We start from the raw sequence: 17,483 nt of genomic DNA, 5'->3' as shown, positions 1-17,483 counted from the left end.
TTGACATAAACAAGTCAGTTAAGGTGATTTCTTTTACTGCCTTCTTGAAAATGTTCCCGCTCCTTTTTTTTTTAATCTATAAAAGTTAGGGTCCCTATCAGAACCACAGGCACTATAGCATCCACTCGCACTCTATTGCCTAATTGGGGAAAAAACCAGAGCACAAATTATTATCATTTATAATATTGAGATGGAGTTTCGTAATTGAGATTTTTAAATCTTTAAGCTGTATCAAATAAAAATTTGTATCTTGCTTAAATATTGATTCAAAGTTGCTTAAAAACAGATAAGAGAAGGGCATTATTTGTTCCTTCTAATTAACATTTGTTTAAATAGCATTACATGTGATTATTTAATCTTAATTTTAGAAAATAAAATAAGAATTCTTATCACAATACATGTCTATAGTTCTATTAATTGCAACCAAGACACTTTGGGGTTAGTTGCCTGTAATATCTATGGCTTTTCCTTTGAAATTCCTTTAATCCAAATCTCTCATATCCTGAACACATACAGCTGCTTTTCAAAGTCTTCATACAGAACTTTAGGTATATTGACCCTTCTCCTTGGTCTTGTGCACAATTCTGCAGCCAGTAGATACATTGCTGAGTCTGGAGGCCATTCTGCAGAGGAGGATTTGGTTCCAACCCTCACAGTTGGAGGATGGTGGATGTCGTCTTCCCAGCGTCTCACTTCCCAGTGACACTTGCGCGACTCTTCTCTGCGCATTGATGGGAGCTTAGGCTTTTCCCTAGGCTCTACTGTCTTTCCCCCTAGTCTTTTCTGTCCTTTTACTGAATCACTGGGTAGTCCCTTGTTCCATAGAAATTGGTACCTGACTCCCAGACTTCCGTTCTATTTCAGCTCTTGCCATCACCTTGGATGACGTCATTGTCTCTGCTGACTATTCCTTTACCACCCTGGCCTGATAGTGACCTTTTCTTCCTTCTGCCTCAGCCACCTGTTTCCATAATCGTACTCAGGACTTTGCCATCACCTAATCGTGCCATCACCTAAAAACACCTTCAAAATCAATGAGGCTTTCACTTTTCTACCACTATATTTGTGCTCCAGTTTCCTCGGGACCTTGGGTCCGTTTCTGGCTCTTTCTGCATTAGTACGTGCCTTTGCATTCACTTCTCTATTTATTCTTAGAGCCCATGGCTTATCATTGCACTCTTTCTCCTGACTCCTCTCTCCTTTGTTTGCACCCCCTTGCAAGACTCCAACTGTAGGTGAACTGGTTCCCTGCTGCTGTGCCAGGACCTGAGTGACTCCCAGAGAGACAGGGTCCAGTGTCCATTCGTGGATGACGGCCTCAGCCCCACTGCGCCCTGCCCACTGCCTGGAAATCCTACTACGGTTCTCTTTCTGCGATGCCTGTTAGAAACCGTCACACGTCTCACACATTCTGTGCTCTCTTCTGAACTGAACTTTCACTCAATATATTTGCCTTCTATTTCAAAGAGAAAATACAAACTACCCAACAGGGAATTTTTTTTTATTTTCCAACCTTCACATTTTAAACCTATGCAAACACCCGTATTCTCCCCTTTCCTTCTTGTTAGGGAAAAAGTGCCCTTCCCTCTGACAAAGGACCAGTCTTCCACCTATGCTTCAAATTCATTATCTCCTGTATCACCACCATCATCACCACCACCGCCACCACCGTCATCATCATGGTCATCTTTTTGTGCATATTAGTGGAAAGGCTTCTATAGAGAGAGGTTGACAATAAAGACGAGAAAGAAAATACAATCAATAGTGAAAGATCCCTGAGGAGGTGGAAGGAGGGTGGGATTTAGAGCATAAGAATTGACCGTAGACAAAAAGAGGGATACCTGTTCTGTTGTAAAAACTAAAAAAGGTCATGTTTAGTAAACAGTTACTAGTATCTCAGGCCTTACGCTAAGTATCTCAGTTCTCGCAAGAACCCTATGAGGCTGGTAGTACAATATTATTACCCCTATTCATTTGAGAAAATTGAGACTCAGAGAAATGAAATAATTTGCATGAGGTCACATAAGTGGAAAGTAATAGATCTAATATCTGAGTCCCTCGGGTTGACTAGAGAGCCCTCACTGTTGACCGCTGTGGTGTAGTGTGAAAGGAAGGGAGAAAGAAACAGGATATTGGAAGACTTGGAGACTCAGTGACAGGAAACTAAAAGTGTGATTCACTACAAGTAGTCTCCTAGCTTTATTTTTTCAATAAATTTGATGAGTTTGTGTCATGTGCTTAATGCAATTATTAATAAGAATTTTTTTGCTCTCTTTGCTTTTATTTCTCTGATCATTTGCTTTACCAGTTGGGTGACGTTATGCAGGCAGGGTAATAACGAGTCTGGAAAAGTGTTCCTGTGATTATTTGGGCTCCTCGTCATGAAAGACCCATATTAGTCAGACAGGTTAGGATGATCGATGTGTGGCCTTTGCCCTTGAGGGACTTAAGAGCCAAGCCAGAGGTATTACCCCTTCCTTAGAGGGGGCTCTCTCAGTTGTGGACAAAAATTGGGCTCTTTAATGTATAAACCTAACCAAAAGTAACCCCACAGGGTGACCCAGTAACAAATTCCTGCCTGGTCAGGTCAGGGTGGGTTGTCACACCGAAGCCTTTAATGTCTCTGGAAAGCAAGCCCTGTGCATTGTTGTTCACCTGGGTTAGCACGCCTTTGAAAAGTTCCTTATTTCAGACCCCTCAGAACCATAACTCCCTTCAAGAAAACATAATCTTGTTAACTATCCTGTAACCCAACCCCTACCTTTCTCCTCAGTCCTGTAATCTTCCTTACTTTCCCTCCTTAATTCCAGCTGTAGAAAAGAAACTGGAAGACCATCATTCTCAGGAGCATTTGGGTCTTGCTTCCTGGCATGTCATAAGTTTGGCTGAAATAAACTTAAAAATTCTCCACAGGTTTGGACATTTCTTATGCTGGCACAGTTGAGGGTGTTCTTGGTTGAAAGTAACGGAAGTTCAGTTCAAAACGGCTTGTTCAAAATACTTTCCCACATATGGTCTATATCGACTTACGTATCTGAAACTCAACATTTGATTCTCTTGGGCATCCCATCTAGGAGTAGAATTTCTGATGACATTCAGTTCCCTAATGACATTAACGTCAAACATATTTTCAGGTGCATATTGGTCATTTGACACATCTATTCTTGACATGAGCTACTCAATTGTCACGTGCTTGGATGGTTTCAGTTCTTTTGAAGAGGGGAGGGAGGGCTGGTCTCTGAGAAGCAGCAATCTCTCTTCATATCAATTGAACTGAAATCATATTTCTAAATGAAGTGACGAATACTACACATAGTATTTATTAGACCCCTTTTCTCAACTTTGTTTTCAGAATCTTAAGAAAATCTGAAGACTGTTTCGTGGTAATAACAGTTTAGCGCAAACTCTGTTACAGTATGCCAGGTAGCCTTTGTGTTTGCGAGCGCTTACAAATCACAGGACTTGCATACCGCCTGCCGCGGACCCATAAAAGGGAAAAGCTGCTGCACTGTTTGGAATTGTAAAATCTACCAGTGTGCCTCTGTTTCTTTTTATTTTTTTTTTAAAGAGCTTCTCTAAATAAATTGTTTAGCCTGAAATGTGAGAGATGTTTTGAAGAGAAAAAAAATGCCTCTTTTCCAGGAACTGAGAGAATGGTCGTGTAATTAAAGAACAGTATGTTTGTGGTGCTGTATCCAGCGAGCACAAGGTTAAAATTCCATTTTCTAGCCTTGTAAAACTATGTGGCACAAAATAATGCCTTGTAAAAAGTTCACCTTTTGACGGTGATTTCTTGGAAAGTCAATTAACTGTGTCCTCACTTCTCCTAAATATCTCCAATCACACATTGGATAATTATTCATTCAACAAACATTCATTAAGCAACTTCTTAATCACACTGTGAATAATTTACAAATTACATAACAAATTTGTGGCTTAATTAGAGGGTTGATATCAAGCGACTTTACTATCAACCTAACTATAAACTCAAAATTCTTGTTCTCACTTTTCAAAAGTTTGTAATTTTAATTTTTTCTATGTAATTGTATAAAGAAGCTTCATCACGTTCATCATGAATAATTATCTAAAACGTGGAAGTCGACAGGGAGGCCACCAGATGCCCTTTGAGTGTAGGTTTCCTGGTGGTTTCCCTGCCTGGGAATAGACTGCCTGGCTAGGGGCGTGTGCCTTTGGAAGGGGTTCTTTTGTTCTTGTGTAAATCAACCATTCTCTGACCTCAGGGCTGTTGTACTCCTCTGGCTGAAATGCTGCTTTTCTGAACTATTCATGTTTCCTGCAAACTCACTTCTTTTGGGTCCCTCCTAGTAGGGTGGCCAGCTATTCCAGTGGAATGTGAGACTTTCAGGTCTAACATGGGGATGGTTGGTTCTCAGAGAGGGATCTGTGGATCCATAGGTGTCTCCAAGGCACTTTCAGGAGGTCAGATTACTTTCTTAATAATAGGAAGGTACTATTTACGATTTTCACTATGCTAACATGCACACTGATGATACCAGGCAATGGTGAGTAAAGTTGTTGGTACCTTATCACAGATCAAGGCAGTGGCCCCAAACTGCACTAACAGTCATTGTGTTTTTCACTGCTCTGCACTCACAGAAAAAAACCCAAACCTACCAGTTTCACTATGCCTTTGATTAAAGTGTAAAAAAGTTATTGTGAAGCTGTATGTGTGTATATGCTTTTAATACTGTGTGCGATGAAATGGGTGTTCACATGAAGTACTTCTGTACTCCCAAAGCACAGTGGTTGTCTCCCAGGAGAATGCTCGTGTGACTGTTTGAGTTGCAGTATGAACTAGCGGTTCTTATTCTGGAACGCCGTTTTTACTTGAGTAATTGTTAGTCAAACTGTAGTTATGTGAGCTTGAATATTTGCTAAAATTTTCTTTTCTTCTTTTACCTTTTAAAGAAGATTTTATTTATTTACTTTTAGAGAGGGGAAGGGAGGGAGAAAGAGAGGGAGAGAAACATCAATGTGTGGTTGCCTCTTGCACACCCCCTACTGGGGACCTGGCCTGTATGCCAGGCATGCGCCCTGACTGGGAATTGAACTGGTGACCCTTTGGTTGTCAGGCCTGCACTCAATCCACTGAGCCACACCAGCCAGGGTGGTAAAATTTTCTTAAAAAAAGCCAAATGACCCAGACATTGCAAGGCAAACAACTGATTGCCTTGTTATTTTAGCAACGATAATATTCAACTTGAACAAAAATTCAAATTTTGGGAGACTCAGGTCTGTCACTGTAACCTTGACAGTTTTCCAATACTTAAGGATATTATGAGTTTTTTTGTGATATTAATGAATGTTATTTTTATTATTATATTATGCAACATATCAACATTTGGAGGATCTGAATAATTCAATGATGCAATATTTTCCAAATGACTAGTACATAATGTTACAAAACTGTTCAGGGATAAAAGATCCATTCAGAGTACAAGAATTTATTGTACCAATGGATTTTATTGTAACAGAGGATGAAAAGTTCATTGAAATGGCTTCAGATTCCACATTGCAACTAACCTTTAAGGAACTACTACTTGTTGGGAAGAATATACACAATCCTTTAAAACGGGTGTTAAAATGCCCTTCCCATTTCCAACTACACATCTGTAAGAAGCCAGGCTTTCTTCATATATGTTAACCAAAAAACATATTACAAAATACTGAATAAAGAAGCACGTATGATATCTTCTGTTAAACCAGACATTAAAGAGATGTGCAAAAAATGTAAATGCAACTCATCTTACTTTCTTTGTTTTGGAAAATAGAATTTTTCATATTTTAACATGAAATGTATTTATTATCTTAAATGAATTAAATGCTTTTTTAAATTCTCAGTTTTAATTTTTGGTACAGAAAATATTCATAGATATAACTAACAGAAAAATCAAACAAGTCAATAATTTTTTAAGGCTATAAAATTTGAAAGACCAAAATGTTTGAGAATGCTGTGGAAGTCTCCCTGACCTCCAAATATAAAATAACATCACCTTATCCCATCTCTTTCTATCTCTTTTCTTTATTCTGTTTTTCTTTGTAGTGTTTAATGTTTCTTGATGTATTTTATATTGATCTGTTTATTATTTGTCTCCCCCAGTGGAAAGTAAACTCCACAAGTAATACAAATTTATCTATTTTGTTCGCTATTATTGCTGGTAGGTGTTAAATAAGCACTACTGAGCGAATAACTAATTTAAACTTTTTCTTACAGAATTCTGTGTTTTCCTCTTCTGTAAATTCTGCTTGCTTTACCTGATAATGTTTTTACATGGTGGTGCATTTTCTTATGAGCTTTAAAATTTTCTTTTGTGGACTTATCCTTAGTAGGGCTTTTCTTCCTTGGGAGTCTTGCATATCCCTTGATAAAAAAGATGTCCCTAAGGACCATTTTCACCCCTGCTGCTAGGGCCTGGCAGATGTCACTTGCCCAGCGCTTGTCCATAACAGTTTTTATGTTAATTCTCAGCTCAGGACTTCTGCACTGCGTAGCTAAGAGGTATTTGGTTCTCACATCCTTGAGCAGTTCGAGCTTGGGGTTAAGTTTTGGGTCTGACTCCTCTTTCACTCATGGCTCGGTGGAGACAGATCACTAACATGCTGCATTTCTAAGTCAACAAAGGGAGTTCTGTCATTCAGCACTTGCTTAGCTGGTATAGACACTGCTGGACTCCTACCTATCCAATGAACCCTGTTCCAGCTCCCTTTGGCCTTGACTTTTAGTTTTTTTGTGGGTATTTAAAGCCCTACCCTATGATATCTGTATCCAACCTCAAAGATACCCCTTGGACTTGAATTCTGGCATGATGATTTCTGGCACGACGACTTCTCTCTCTTGTTTTCACATTAGCTATATAAATGATATGCTTTAAATTAGTTATAGTTCATCCAGCATTTCTCTGTGTTTGAGTAGAAAGTGGTCTTGTACACATTTGCTAAGACTGCTATATTAACCAAAATTGTTCACTATAAAATTTCTTTTTGCTTCAACTTCCTCATTCTTGATTTTTTATTTATCTTTTGGTAAGTCTATGCAGTTGTTCAGTAATTTTTCAGGAAAAATGTATACATGATGGATAAAAATATGTACATGCTGGATTTCATAAGCCATTAACATCTGATATTTCTATTTTCATACTTGAGTGAAAGTTATCTGTATAAAGAATTCTTTATTCAAACCTATTTTTAGAAAATTTTATATATATAGTACTATTAGCTCTGTTGTCTTCTAAAATTTATTAATACCTGGTGTTGAAAACTTGTTTTAGGTATCCTGTTTTGTTTCATTTTTCTTCCCGGGTTGCTTGTAGAAACTGTTTTTTATCCTTGTAGTTCAAAATTTGTGCATAAATGTATATATCAATTCTGTCCTGAATGAGGGTGAGCCTTCCCTGTTAACCTCAACTATTATATGCTGGTTTCTTTTTCAAGTACCCTATTTCTTAGAGCTTAGATCTCTAGTCTTTTTTTTCTGCATCCACATCTTCTGTCATGTGCTAGTTCTCAGCAGTCTCGAGCAACTTGTTCGGTTTTACATCACTGATTCCATCCATTGCAGTTAGTTCTGTTATTTAGTACTCTACAAATCTGAATTCTCTGTTGCCATATTACTTTTTTACATTTCTTAAATACCTGTTTTCCTTTTTATCTCAGCTGGTGTACTTTTATCGCTCTTTTTTATGTCCTTCCTTCCTCTTGTTTTTTAGTGGACATAGCTTTCAGGTATTTCTCTTTTTCTTCTCTGTTAGTCTTTTTTGACAGGGTTTATGTTGTCATTTGTGAAAGCTGTTCAGATTTACAGTTTTGCTACAGATACAATACATATAAACTGTTCTTTGTCCTATTCTTGTTTTCTTGACTTCTTGAAATATGTAATGTCTTCTTAAAGCCAAAGCTGCTGGCTGACAAGTTGACATGCATGTCCCCGACCCAGCCTCTGGGGTTCTTACAGCATGCTCGACTGAGGCATGATCTTTTCTTGCTCATGTGCCACATTTTCTTGTTATGAAGAGGAAGTGCATATTTTAATGGAATCTGTGACGTTTTATAGCTTTTCAATTAAAAGCAGTACATGAAAAATCACTACTGTAAGCATTCCATTGTTTTATATCCTGACAGAATAAGAAGATGTAGTTATAGGTGAAGTTAGGTACCGCCTCCTAAACTGTCAATTAACACAGAAGTCACCTCATTTCAAAGTATTTCCCTAGTAAGAGTCTTTCAGCTTAAGAAGTGTCATTACAGAATAATGGCCCCACTTTACTGCTCTTTCCTCAGTCAGCAGTTCTCTGGGAGCGGGCGTTTTATTTGAGGAAAAGGGAAGAATGGTTTTGGAGAATGAGGGTCGTTTTGAGGAGCGCAGATTGAGGTTGGCGGTGGACTTTGGACTGCCAGGGAGACTCAGAAAAGGTGAATGAGAGAGTTCAAGGGTGAACTGGGTGCTTCCAGTTGTGCCTGTAATCTTAATGCTGCTGGAAAGAAGTTCTCATACAGCTTTTGGTTCCTGTGTGGTCTTATGAATTGCTATTGCCTGAATTAATATTTCAAGATAAGTTGAAAGGCTGCCTACCTCAGCTACTTTGATTCAGACGAGTTACGTGGCTTTAAATATAGTTCATTTTCTCCTTTAATGATAAGCAATGTGCAGTTATATGAGAGAGAAAATTTGCACGTCAAAAGATGGGAGTGAATTTTTATTGTCTTCGTTTGGTTTAATATTCATAGCCATGACTTTCAGAGACAACTGTACTTGAACAACAATAAAAAATTATTCATAGCCCTGAGAACACAGAACAGAGGAAGGGATGGGCGATATGTGACCACCACAGTAGGACAGTAGATTCGATTGTTACTCTAAATGGTCTTTTTCTCTTTGTCATTAGCTACTTCTTTACCTCTATTCTTGTTAAGTTTTTGTGTTTCATTTATTTTGTTTTTGCTGTGGTAAATGGGATCTTTTAATGCTTTTTTTCTACTTCTGGTTGGTAACTAGAAAAGATAGAGTTTGGGATATTTATTTTATTATTAGTCTCTTTACTGAACTCTATTTCTTATTTTTACAGTTTCTTGGTAGATTTTCTTAGATTTACTAGGTGTACATATATAGTAATGACATTTGCCCAAACAAATGGGAGAGAATCGTATGTCAGCTCTTTGGATAATTACATGTCTTATTCTGTTTTCACACCAGATTGCATTAACACGAACTTCCAGAACAAACTTAAATAATAACAGTGGTCTTACCAGGCATCCTGATAATCCTCTATGAAAAGGTGAAAGATGGGCGAAGACTGGGCTGAGGTGGAAGGAGGAGCCAGGACGAGTCTGGGGAAAGAGGTTTCCAGGCAGAGGACAGCCAGTGCAACGGCCTTAGTGGGGAGTGCTCCTGGAGTGCTGGAGACGAGAGATTGAGGACATGGGGGGAAGATGAGATTAGACAGGCAGTAAGGAGTAAGGTCTCCCCTTTGCTAATGATACTGAACTTTCCGTACTGCATTAGCATTACTGTGTCATAGTGAGTTATCCTTCGGCACTGCATCTGTTGTGAAGAAATGTATTTATAAAAAGTATAATTTTTTAAAAAACCTTACTATCTGCTATTGATACAGTATTCATTGGTGTGCTTTCGTGTTTAAAATGTCTTTTATCATGGCCATAACAACACATTCTTTCCCCAATTGCTGTGATCTTACAGATGTGAAATCTTTTGCATAACTCTCTTTATGTTTTCGTATGTAAAGTTGCCTGCTATACTATTGGGTGGAGCTTTTAACTGGCAAAATGTTGGTTTCTGAAGGCTCAGGTTGTTTTAAACCACAGCAACCGCAGCAAAGTGTAGCTTTGTGCTTTGCTGACTGGGACCCAAGCATTCATTTAAAATCCTCCGTCATTTTCAGTTTGCAAGTTCTTCTTGCAGAAAAATACCGAAAGGCACCCAGGCAGCAAGAAAAGCGAGGTGAGCCCAGATCCTGGCTGTGCTGGAATTGATCTGGTCGGCCAGATAAGACAGCTCAGTGGGAAGACTGTAAGCTCTGCTGAAAAATCAGATATCCCAAGAGGAGTAAAATAGGGAAAGGTGAAAAAAAACACTTTATTGCTGAGAGAAGCAGAATTAACCAGAGTGTTGGCATTGCTATAAATGAACATTTTCTGTAACAGCAGTATTTTCTGACAAAGCTTGGCTATTTGTCTCTATAATGTAATGTTAAGGCTGCATGCAAATATTTTTCTTCAATTTGTACTCATAGAAAAGAGAGAGAGAAATTTATATTAGCGCTACTAGGAACCGTCCATCTTTTTCTTTTTATTGTTTGTGGCCCCTTGAGATCCCTGCATAGCTTAGGAAATAAAGTAAGTAATTTCAAAAATATTTAAGTCGTGATTTTACATCTTTTTTGCTGTCTTCCCAATTCTGATTCCTACCCATCACTTTTGCAACAAGAGAGGTAAGAGAGTTTTGTAACAATAACTTATTCTGTGAAATGACCTCATCTTGTGATCCTATCAATGCGTTCATGAATATTTACCTAAATTTTTCATATCAGTAAGTCTGGTTTTCAAACACAAGAATGTGAAAAATAATTTAAGAAATTAGTTGTGATAACAGAAAGAACAAAAGGAACAATGAGAAATGCATTCTGCAAATAGATAGCCATGAAAAGCTATTTAGTTCTTTTTAAAGCATTTTATTTATTTATTTATTTATTTATTTAGAGAAGAAGGCAGGGAGACCAAAGGAAAAATAAACAACCAGGACTACATGAAACTAAAAAAGGTTTTGCACAGCAAAGAAAACCATCAACAAAATAAAAACACAGCCCACAGAATGGGAGAACATATTCACTAATACATCTGATACGGGGTTAATATCCAAAATTTATAAAGAACTTATAAAACTCAACACTAAAAAAAAGAACAGTCCTATTAAAAAACGGGTAAAGGACCTGAGTAGACACTTCTCTAAAGAGGACATAGAGGGCCAATAGACGTACGGAAAGGTGCTCAATGTCACTAGTCATCAGAGAAATGGAAATTAAAACCACAATGTACCACTTCACATGTGTCAGAATGGTCATCATCAATAAGTCAACAAACAGCAAGTGCTGGCGAGGACGGGGAGAAAGGGGAAGCTTTTTGCACTGTTGGTGGGACTGCAGCTTGGTGCAGCCACTGTGGAAAGCCGTATGGAGATATCTCAGAAAATTAAAAATGGGTCTGCCTTATGACCCAGCAATTCCACACCTGGTAATTCAGCTGAAGAAACCCAAAACATTAGAAGTATTTTCTGATTTTCTTCGGTCTTGTAAATTTTACCTCTCTAATCTTCCTCGGCTGACATCTTTCTTGAGATGGAGTTGGGAACAGCACCACGCACTGAGGCTGTGGGCAGATGTGCTCTGGCAGTATGTAAATGCAAGATCATGCTTCCTGTCTTATTTAGGCTGCTTTTTAAAATGCCAATATTTATAGGACTTTTGAGCCATATCATTTCAAAATGTCTTTCAGGCCAAACCCATTGCCTCTGGACTAGACTATTTCTAAGCTCTTTACTATTCAATATCTTCTGGGATAGAGATTTCACAGCCTGTCCATCACCTTGAGGAAGTTCTTATAGCTAACATAAATCTTGTTTTCTGCAATTTAAGTTGAATTTATTTCGTTTTTGTTTTCTCTGTGGAGATAGGAACAGCCCCAAACTAGGAGTGATGCTTTCTTAAGAGGACCCGTACTGAACATAGCAGAGAGGGTATTTGCAGTCCAGCATTATTTTTAGCTTTTGTACATTACAGAGTCTATGTCAACGTGCTCTGGCTTTCATTTCAATTCATGGTCTCAAGAGATGCTACTTTTTATGGCCCAAACAAAGTAACAGTTACATGTCTAGTATTAATGTTTACTATATCTTTTGCTAGTTAGAACCAGATGAGGTGCTAAAATAAAACGGTATGTTCTTAAAACCCACTTGAGGATTTTAGCAGATTCGTGTTTTATTTAATGTAACTATAGTCATGGGATTTGGTTGGGCTTATGGTTAGTAGATTTTTATCTCATTATTTTATTAGTCATAATGTATACATGATTTATTCATCTATATCTTCCTTATAAGTGATAAGAATAAAAACTTGTTCTTTAAAACAAGCTTTCCTGAAGCAGATTTCCTTGTGTGTAGTCAAAAACTTTTAGTACCTAAGCAAAGAAATGTGTTAGATATGGGAAAGGAAAAAGAAAGCAAATTCTCTGTCCTTGAGGAGCTTATAGTCTTACCGGGGGAAGAGATTACAAAAATTGTAATTTTAAACCACTTATAAAATATAAGATAGTAATATAAAGTAAGGTGTTTGAATTATATTTTGCATTTTGAAGAAAATACAGAACATATTTTATACTATACGGATCTGTTCTGTGAACTAAAGTACTGTAAAATGTCTAATTGATTCATTCTGATTTGTTTTGTTTTTTTCATTTTAAGGTTCAGCAGTTTTCTGAAAAATCCTTCCTCCTCCAGCTTTTGAGAACTCGTGAAAATGCTTTAGAGAGACAGCGCACTGAAATTACACATCGGAGGAACGTGCTTCTCCAAACCTTTGTGAGTCTCCCGCCTCGTAGAAAAACCCCCTTCACTAACCCTGTCTGAAGAAGCATTTGCATACATGCAGGTGTACATTGAGCAAATTGTCCATATGCACATTGGCAGACGGTCCTGTTCAGATACAAAAACGTATTAAGTGCTATTTAAAAACAGTCGGTAGAGTAATAGAGTTTGAAAGAATTTTATTGGCAGGGATGCAATATGAAGATTAATTGTGATAAGCGTAAAAGAAACAGCGAAACTGATTTGAATTGCTCAGGCCTCTAGACCTGGGTTTTGATGCTTTTGAAAAGCAGAGAGGTTCACACTATAGACATATTTGTGGGTGCGGCTGAAAAGACAGGTTTGGTTTATCTTTTTGTTACAAAATCAGAGCCAATAGACACAGTAGTTTTAAATGAGAGGGCCAGACTAGGAACATGACTTGTAATTAATTGACATTTCAAAGAAAATACATTTAAGTATTTTAAAATATTTCAAAATATTTAAAAAATATATACCTAAAGTCAACAGAATCAACCACCAGTGGTTGATGAATGACATGGCCAGCTTCCAAATGTAGCTCATAATTAGTTGACGTGTCTTAGAAATAATAGAAAAATGTAGTAAAGTTTAGTTTGTAGCATCGTCAAAGTTTAGGTTCTAGCATTGTCCAAAGTTTTGGGAAATTCTTATTTCTACCACATGTTGATATTTCATAAAAATGTAAAGTATTATTTAAAAGTGGATTTGAAATTAACGCATAATTTTACATTCATTGTTTACATTTAAAAAGTTTCCCATAATTTCCTTATTTCTGTCCTTTTTAAAAAAGACTTAAGAGGGGAAGGGAGGGAGAAGGAGAGGAAGAGAAAGATCAAGGTGAGAGAGAAGCATCGGTCAGTCGCCTCCTGCACGCTCACTGACCGGGGTCCGAACCCGCAACCCAGGCATGTGCTCTGGCCAGCAACTGAACAGGGGACTCTTCACTTTGTGGGATGACACCCAACTGACTGAACATTTTTGTGACAATACCAGGAAGTGTGATACTATATTTCATTGTTAATAATTTCAAATCACTGCATTTTAAATTGTGAAAGAAAAATATTATTGCAGTTAATACCTGTATTTGATCTTCTGTTTTTATTTTTCCTTTCAGGAGGCTACTAAGGAAAAACTGATGGAAGAAGAGGAAAAATTTATTAAGGAAATTACAGACTTCAATAATGAATATGAAATAACAAAGAAAAGAGAGCTTTTGATGAAAGAAAATGTCAAGGTTGAAATATCTGACTTAGAAAACCAGGCAACCATTTTGAAAAGGGGTATGAATGCATAATATTCCCTCATTTATCCAGCGGTAATGAAATTGAGTTTGGCTGCAGATATTTTTAGTTCGAGATGTCTATGACACAGATGGGTGGAGATGCCCAGGCGGCAGGTGGACATGTGGTTGTGAGGTGGGTAAGAGAGAGCCGAGCTGGAGTTACTAGGTTTGGGACTGAATCCAAGGAAGACGTCATTCAGAACAAACATGCGGAGGGAACATGGAGGGGTAGCAAGTACCAAAGATAGAAACTAGGAAAGCATAGTGTTTAAGGAAAGGAAGAAAAGAGAGTCATCAAAGAGGGTAAGAGGAGAACCAGCAGAAAGGAATATTTTAGAAACTAAAAGCAAAAAAATAAAAAGTCCACAAATGGTGTGAATCAAAATAGGAGATTAACTTGACAATTAGGAACTGTCATGAGCATTATCACAGAGTGGGGAGTTGGGGAAGTAGAGAATGAAACCATAAATGATATTAAATGGATGATGCGTTTTTCATGGAAGCCTTTCTAAAATGTGCTGTTACTTCGATGCCTTTAGTAAGTGAAGAATAGTAACACATTTACCCTTCTGTTGACGTAGAGCTGTCATTATGAATGTTTTATTGTTGTGCTTTGCATGCAACAATTTTCGCTGTTACAGGTAACATTTATAGGTGTATGCCGTATAAAACCACCCTCCCGAAGGGTGTAAATGCTACAGTCATGCTGATTCAATTTAAATCTTAATTTCTCCACTTCATTGCTGTGTGATTTGGGGCAAGATGCTTAACTTTTTTTTTTTGTCTCAGTTTCTTCATCTGTAAAGATCGGGGATTACAATAATGACCTTAACAAGGTTGTGGTCATTAGGTTCTGGTTCACTGCAGAAATATGGGGATTATACTTTCAAATTAGTTTTATGTTATAGATGGAAGAAGTCAGGTTGGACAGAGGTTCTTAACCACAGGTGCACATCTGGAAAGCTTAAAAAAATATTACATGCTTGACTCTCATCCCAGAACTATTGAATCAGAATCTCTGTGGGTGAGGATAGGGAACATAATTTTTTGTTAAGTCCCTTAGGTGATATTGATGTGCACTGCTATTTAATAGCCATTAGTGTAAAACAAAGATAAATAGGTATTAACCTTAGGAAATACTCTGAAACTGATTTTCTTTAAGAAGTCATTGAATATCACCACTTCTGTTCAACAAATCAGTTCTAGCCAAATCAGTTAGATAAGCAAAAGAAATAAAAGGCATGCAAGTTGGAAAAGAAGAAGTGAAATTACCTCTGCTCCCAAATGACATGATCTTATACGTAGAACACCTAAAGATTCCACACCAAAAAAAAAATGCTAGAGATGATAAATAAATACAGTTGACCCTTGAACAACATGGGTTTGAATTGTGCGGGTCCACTTGTACATGAGTTTAAAAAAGAAATTTACAGTCAGCCTTCGTATTCCTGGGTTTCACATCTGTGGATTCAACCATCCAGGGATTGAAAACTGTTTTCAGTCTGTGGTTGAGAAGTCACACATTTGTAGAGCTTACTTAAGTTATATGTGGATTTTAGACTTTGTGGGGATTGGAGCCCTAACCCTCGCCTTCTTCAAAGGTCAACCATACAGCAACTTTTCAGTATAAAAAATCAACGCCCCAAAATCAGTTGCATTTCTATGTACTAGCAATGAGCAATTCAAGAGGGAAATTTTAAAATTGCATTTATAACAGCAGCAAAAATAATAAAATACTTAGGAATAAATTTAACTAAGGAGGTGAAAGATTTATACATTGAAAGCTATAAAATGTTGCTCAGAGAAATTAGAAACTTAAATAAATGGAAGGAAGTTCCACGTTCATGGATTGGAAAACTTAATATTTTTACAATGACATTACTACTCAAAATGACCTACAGATTCAATGCAATTCCCATCAAAATCTTTGCCAATCTGACAACTAGTAGAGGTGTTATTTTCATTGTTGGTTTAATTAGCATTTCTTGATTTTGTACAACGGACGTATTTCTCTGAATTTATTGACCACATTTATTTCTTTTTCTATGAACAACCTGTTCACATCCTTTGCGCATTTTTTATTTATCTGTGTTTTTGCTGGTCTGTATGGACATTGTGTCCGTTGAGGAAGTTAGCCTTGTGTCATGTGTTGTAAATTGTTTCCTAGTCTGTTGTTTACATTTTGATTGTACTTAGAGTGTGTGTATATGTGTGTGTGAATGCCAGATAGAAATTTTAACTTCTTGCAGTCATGTTAATGAATCTTTTCCTTTCTGGCTTCTGGACTTTAGTCCCTGGCTTAGGAAGACTTTTCTAGGTAACACTAATAATTTAAAAAATACAGCAATGCTTACTCTGGTCACTTCCAGTTTCCTTTTCTCCATTTATATTCCAACCAGAATATACTTTGATATTAGAGCTTAGGGATCCAGCATTTTTTTTTCAGTTATTTAACACTGCTTATTATGTAATTCACTGTTTTCCAACCAACTTGAAATTCTGCATTTATCATATGCTAACTTCATATTTCTGTGTGTGTGTCTCTGTACTCTGTCTTCTCTCTCTATTTTGTTTTTTCAATTATTCTAGTTTCATAGTATGATTTAATGTGTAGTGAGGCAATCCTTTCTCCTTACTCTTTGTTACCAATGCTTGTCTTCCTAGATAAAATTTTCTCATTTCATCAAGGTCAAAAAATTTCATGTTTTAATTAGAATTGCATTAACTTTATTAATGGATTTAGAGAGAATTGATAACTTCCCAATCTTGAGTCTTCCTATCTAAAAATAACATGTGTATTTCAATTGTCTTCAACTTTTTCTTGTTAATATTTCTCTAGGTATTAGTAACTGTTGTCAATGGAATTTTAACATGAATTTTGGAAACACACAAATATTCAGTCTTTAGCGGTGATGAGGTTGCATACCCTTCTTTATTACTAATTAATGGAAATACTTCTAGAGTTTCAGTAGTAGCCATGATGCTGGACTGAAGCTCTCTCTCTCTGCTTCTCCCTTACTCCCTCTGACCTCCCCCCTCCCATGCTCCTTTTGAGATGATCGTACATGCTTTTCCCACCTTCATCTATTAACATAGTGAGTTTTAACATATTCTATTATTATTCTAATATTAACATATTCTATTAACCTTACTCAGTTGTGGTCTCTTAGTCTTCTAATGTGCTGCCGAATTCTGTTTAATAATATTCAGTATTTTCTTTAAGATTTTTACACCAATATTTATAAGTGAGATTAATCTTTTCGTGAGGGTTATGTTGAGTTAACCAAAAGAATATAACAGCTTTCTTTTTTCTCTGGCTGGAAAAGTGTAAATACTAAAATGATCTGCCCTCCAAGGTTTGAAATAATTCACTGGCACAGCTGTTTCCGTGCCTTTCACTCCGTGGTGATGCTCAAGTCTGAAGCAGATATTGGAGGCAGTCTCCTCCCCGAGCAGTTCAGTTTCCATTTGTCTTCCCTCCTGTCAGGGGCTGCTCTTCCGTCCCCTTTTCTAATTCATGCCACCGTGTCTGTTGTGTCCTGACACTTGAGTTTTCTCCTGTCTTCC

General features: G+C 37.2%; 1 protein-coding gene across 1 annotated transcript in view; it reads left to right on the top strand.

The window, feature by feature from the left end:
• The window catches only part of CCDC172 (coiled-coil domain containing 172), a 37,627-nt gene that overhangs the window by 3,636 nt on the left and 16,508 nt on the right, over positions 1 to 17,483 (top strand). Inside the window, exons 3-4 of the mRNA XM_024555349.2 lie at positions 12,491 to 12,607; positions 13,749 to 13,914. Coding sequence (XP_024411117.2) covers positions 12,491 to 12,607; positions 13,749 to 13,914 — 283 coding nt within the window. The remainder of the gene's footprint in view (positions 1 to 12,490; positions 12,608 to 13,748; positions 13,915 to 17,483) is intronic.

Source organism: Desmodus rotundus, chromosome 4, assembly GCF_022682495.2.
Source record: "Desmodus rotundus isolate HL8 chromosome 4, HLdesRot8A.1, whole genome shotgun sequence".
In the NCBI taxonomy this organism is placed as follows: Eukaryota; Metazoa; Chordata; class Mammalia; order Chiroptera; family Phyllostomidae; genus Desmodus; species Desmodus rotundus.
Note: the sequence above shows the minus strand (reverse complement) of the source record. Positions and strands in the feature narration are given on the sequence as shown.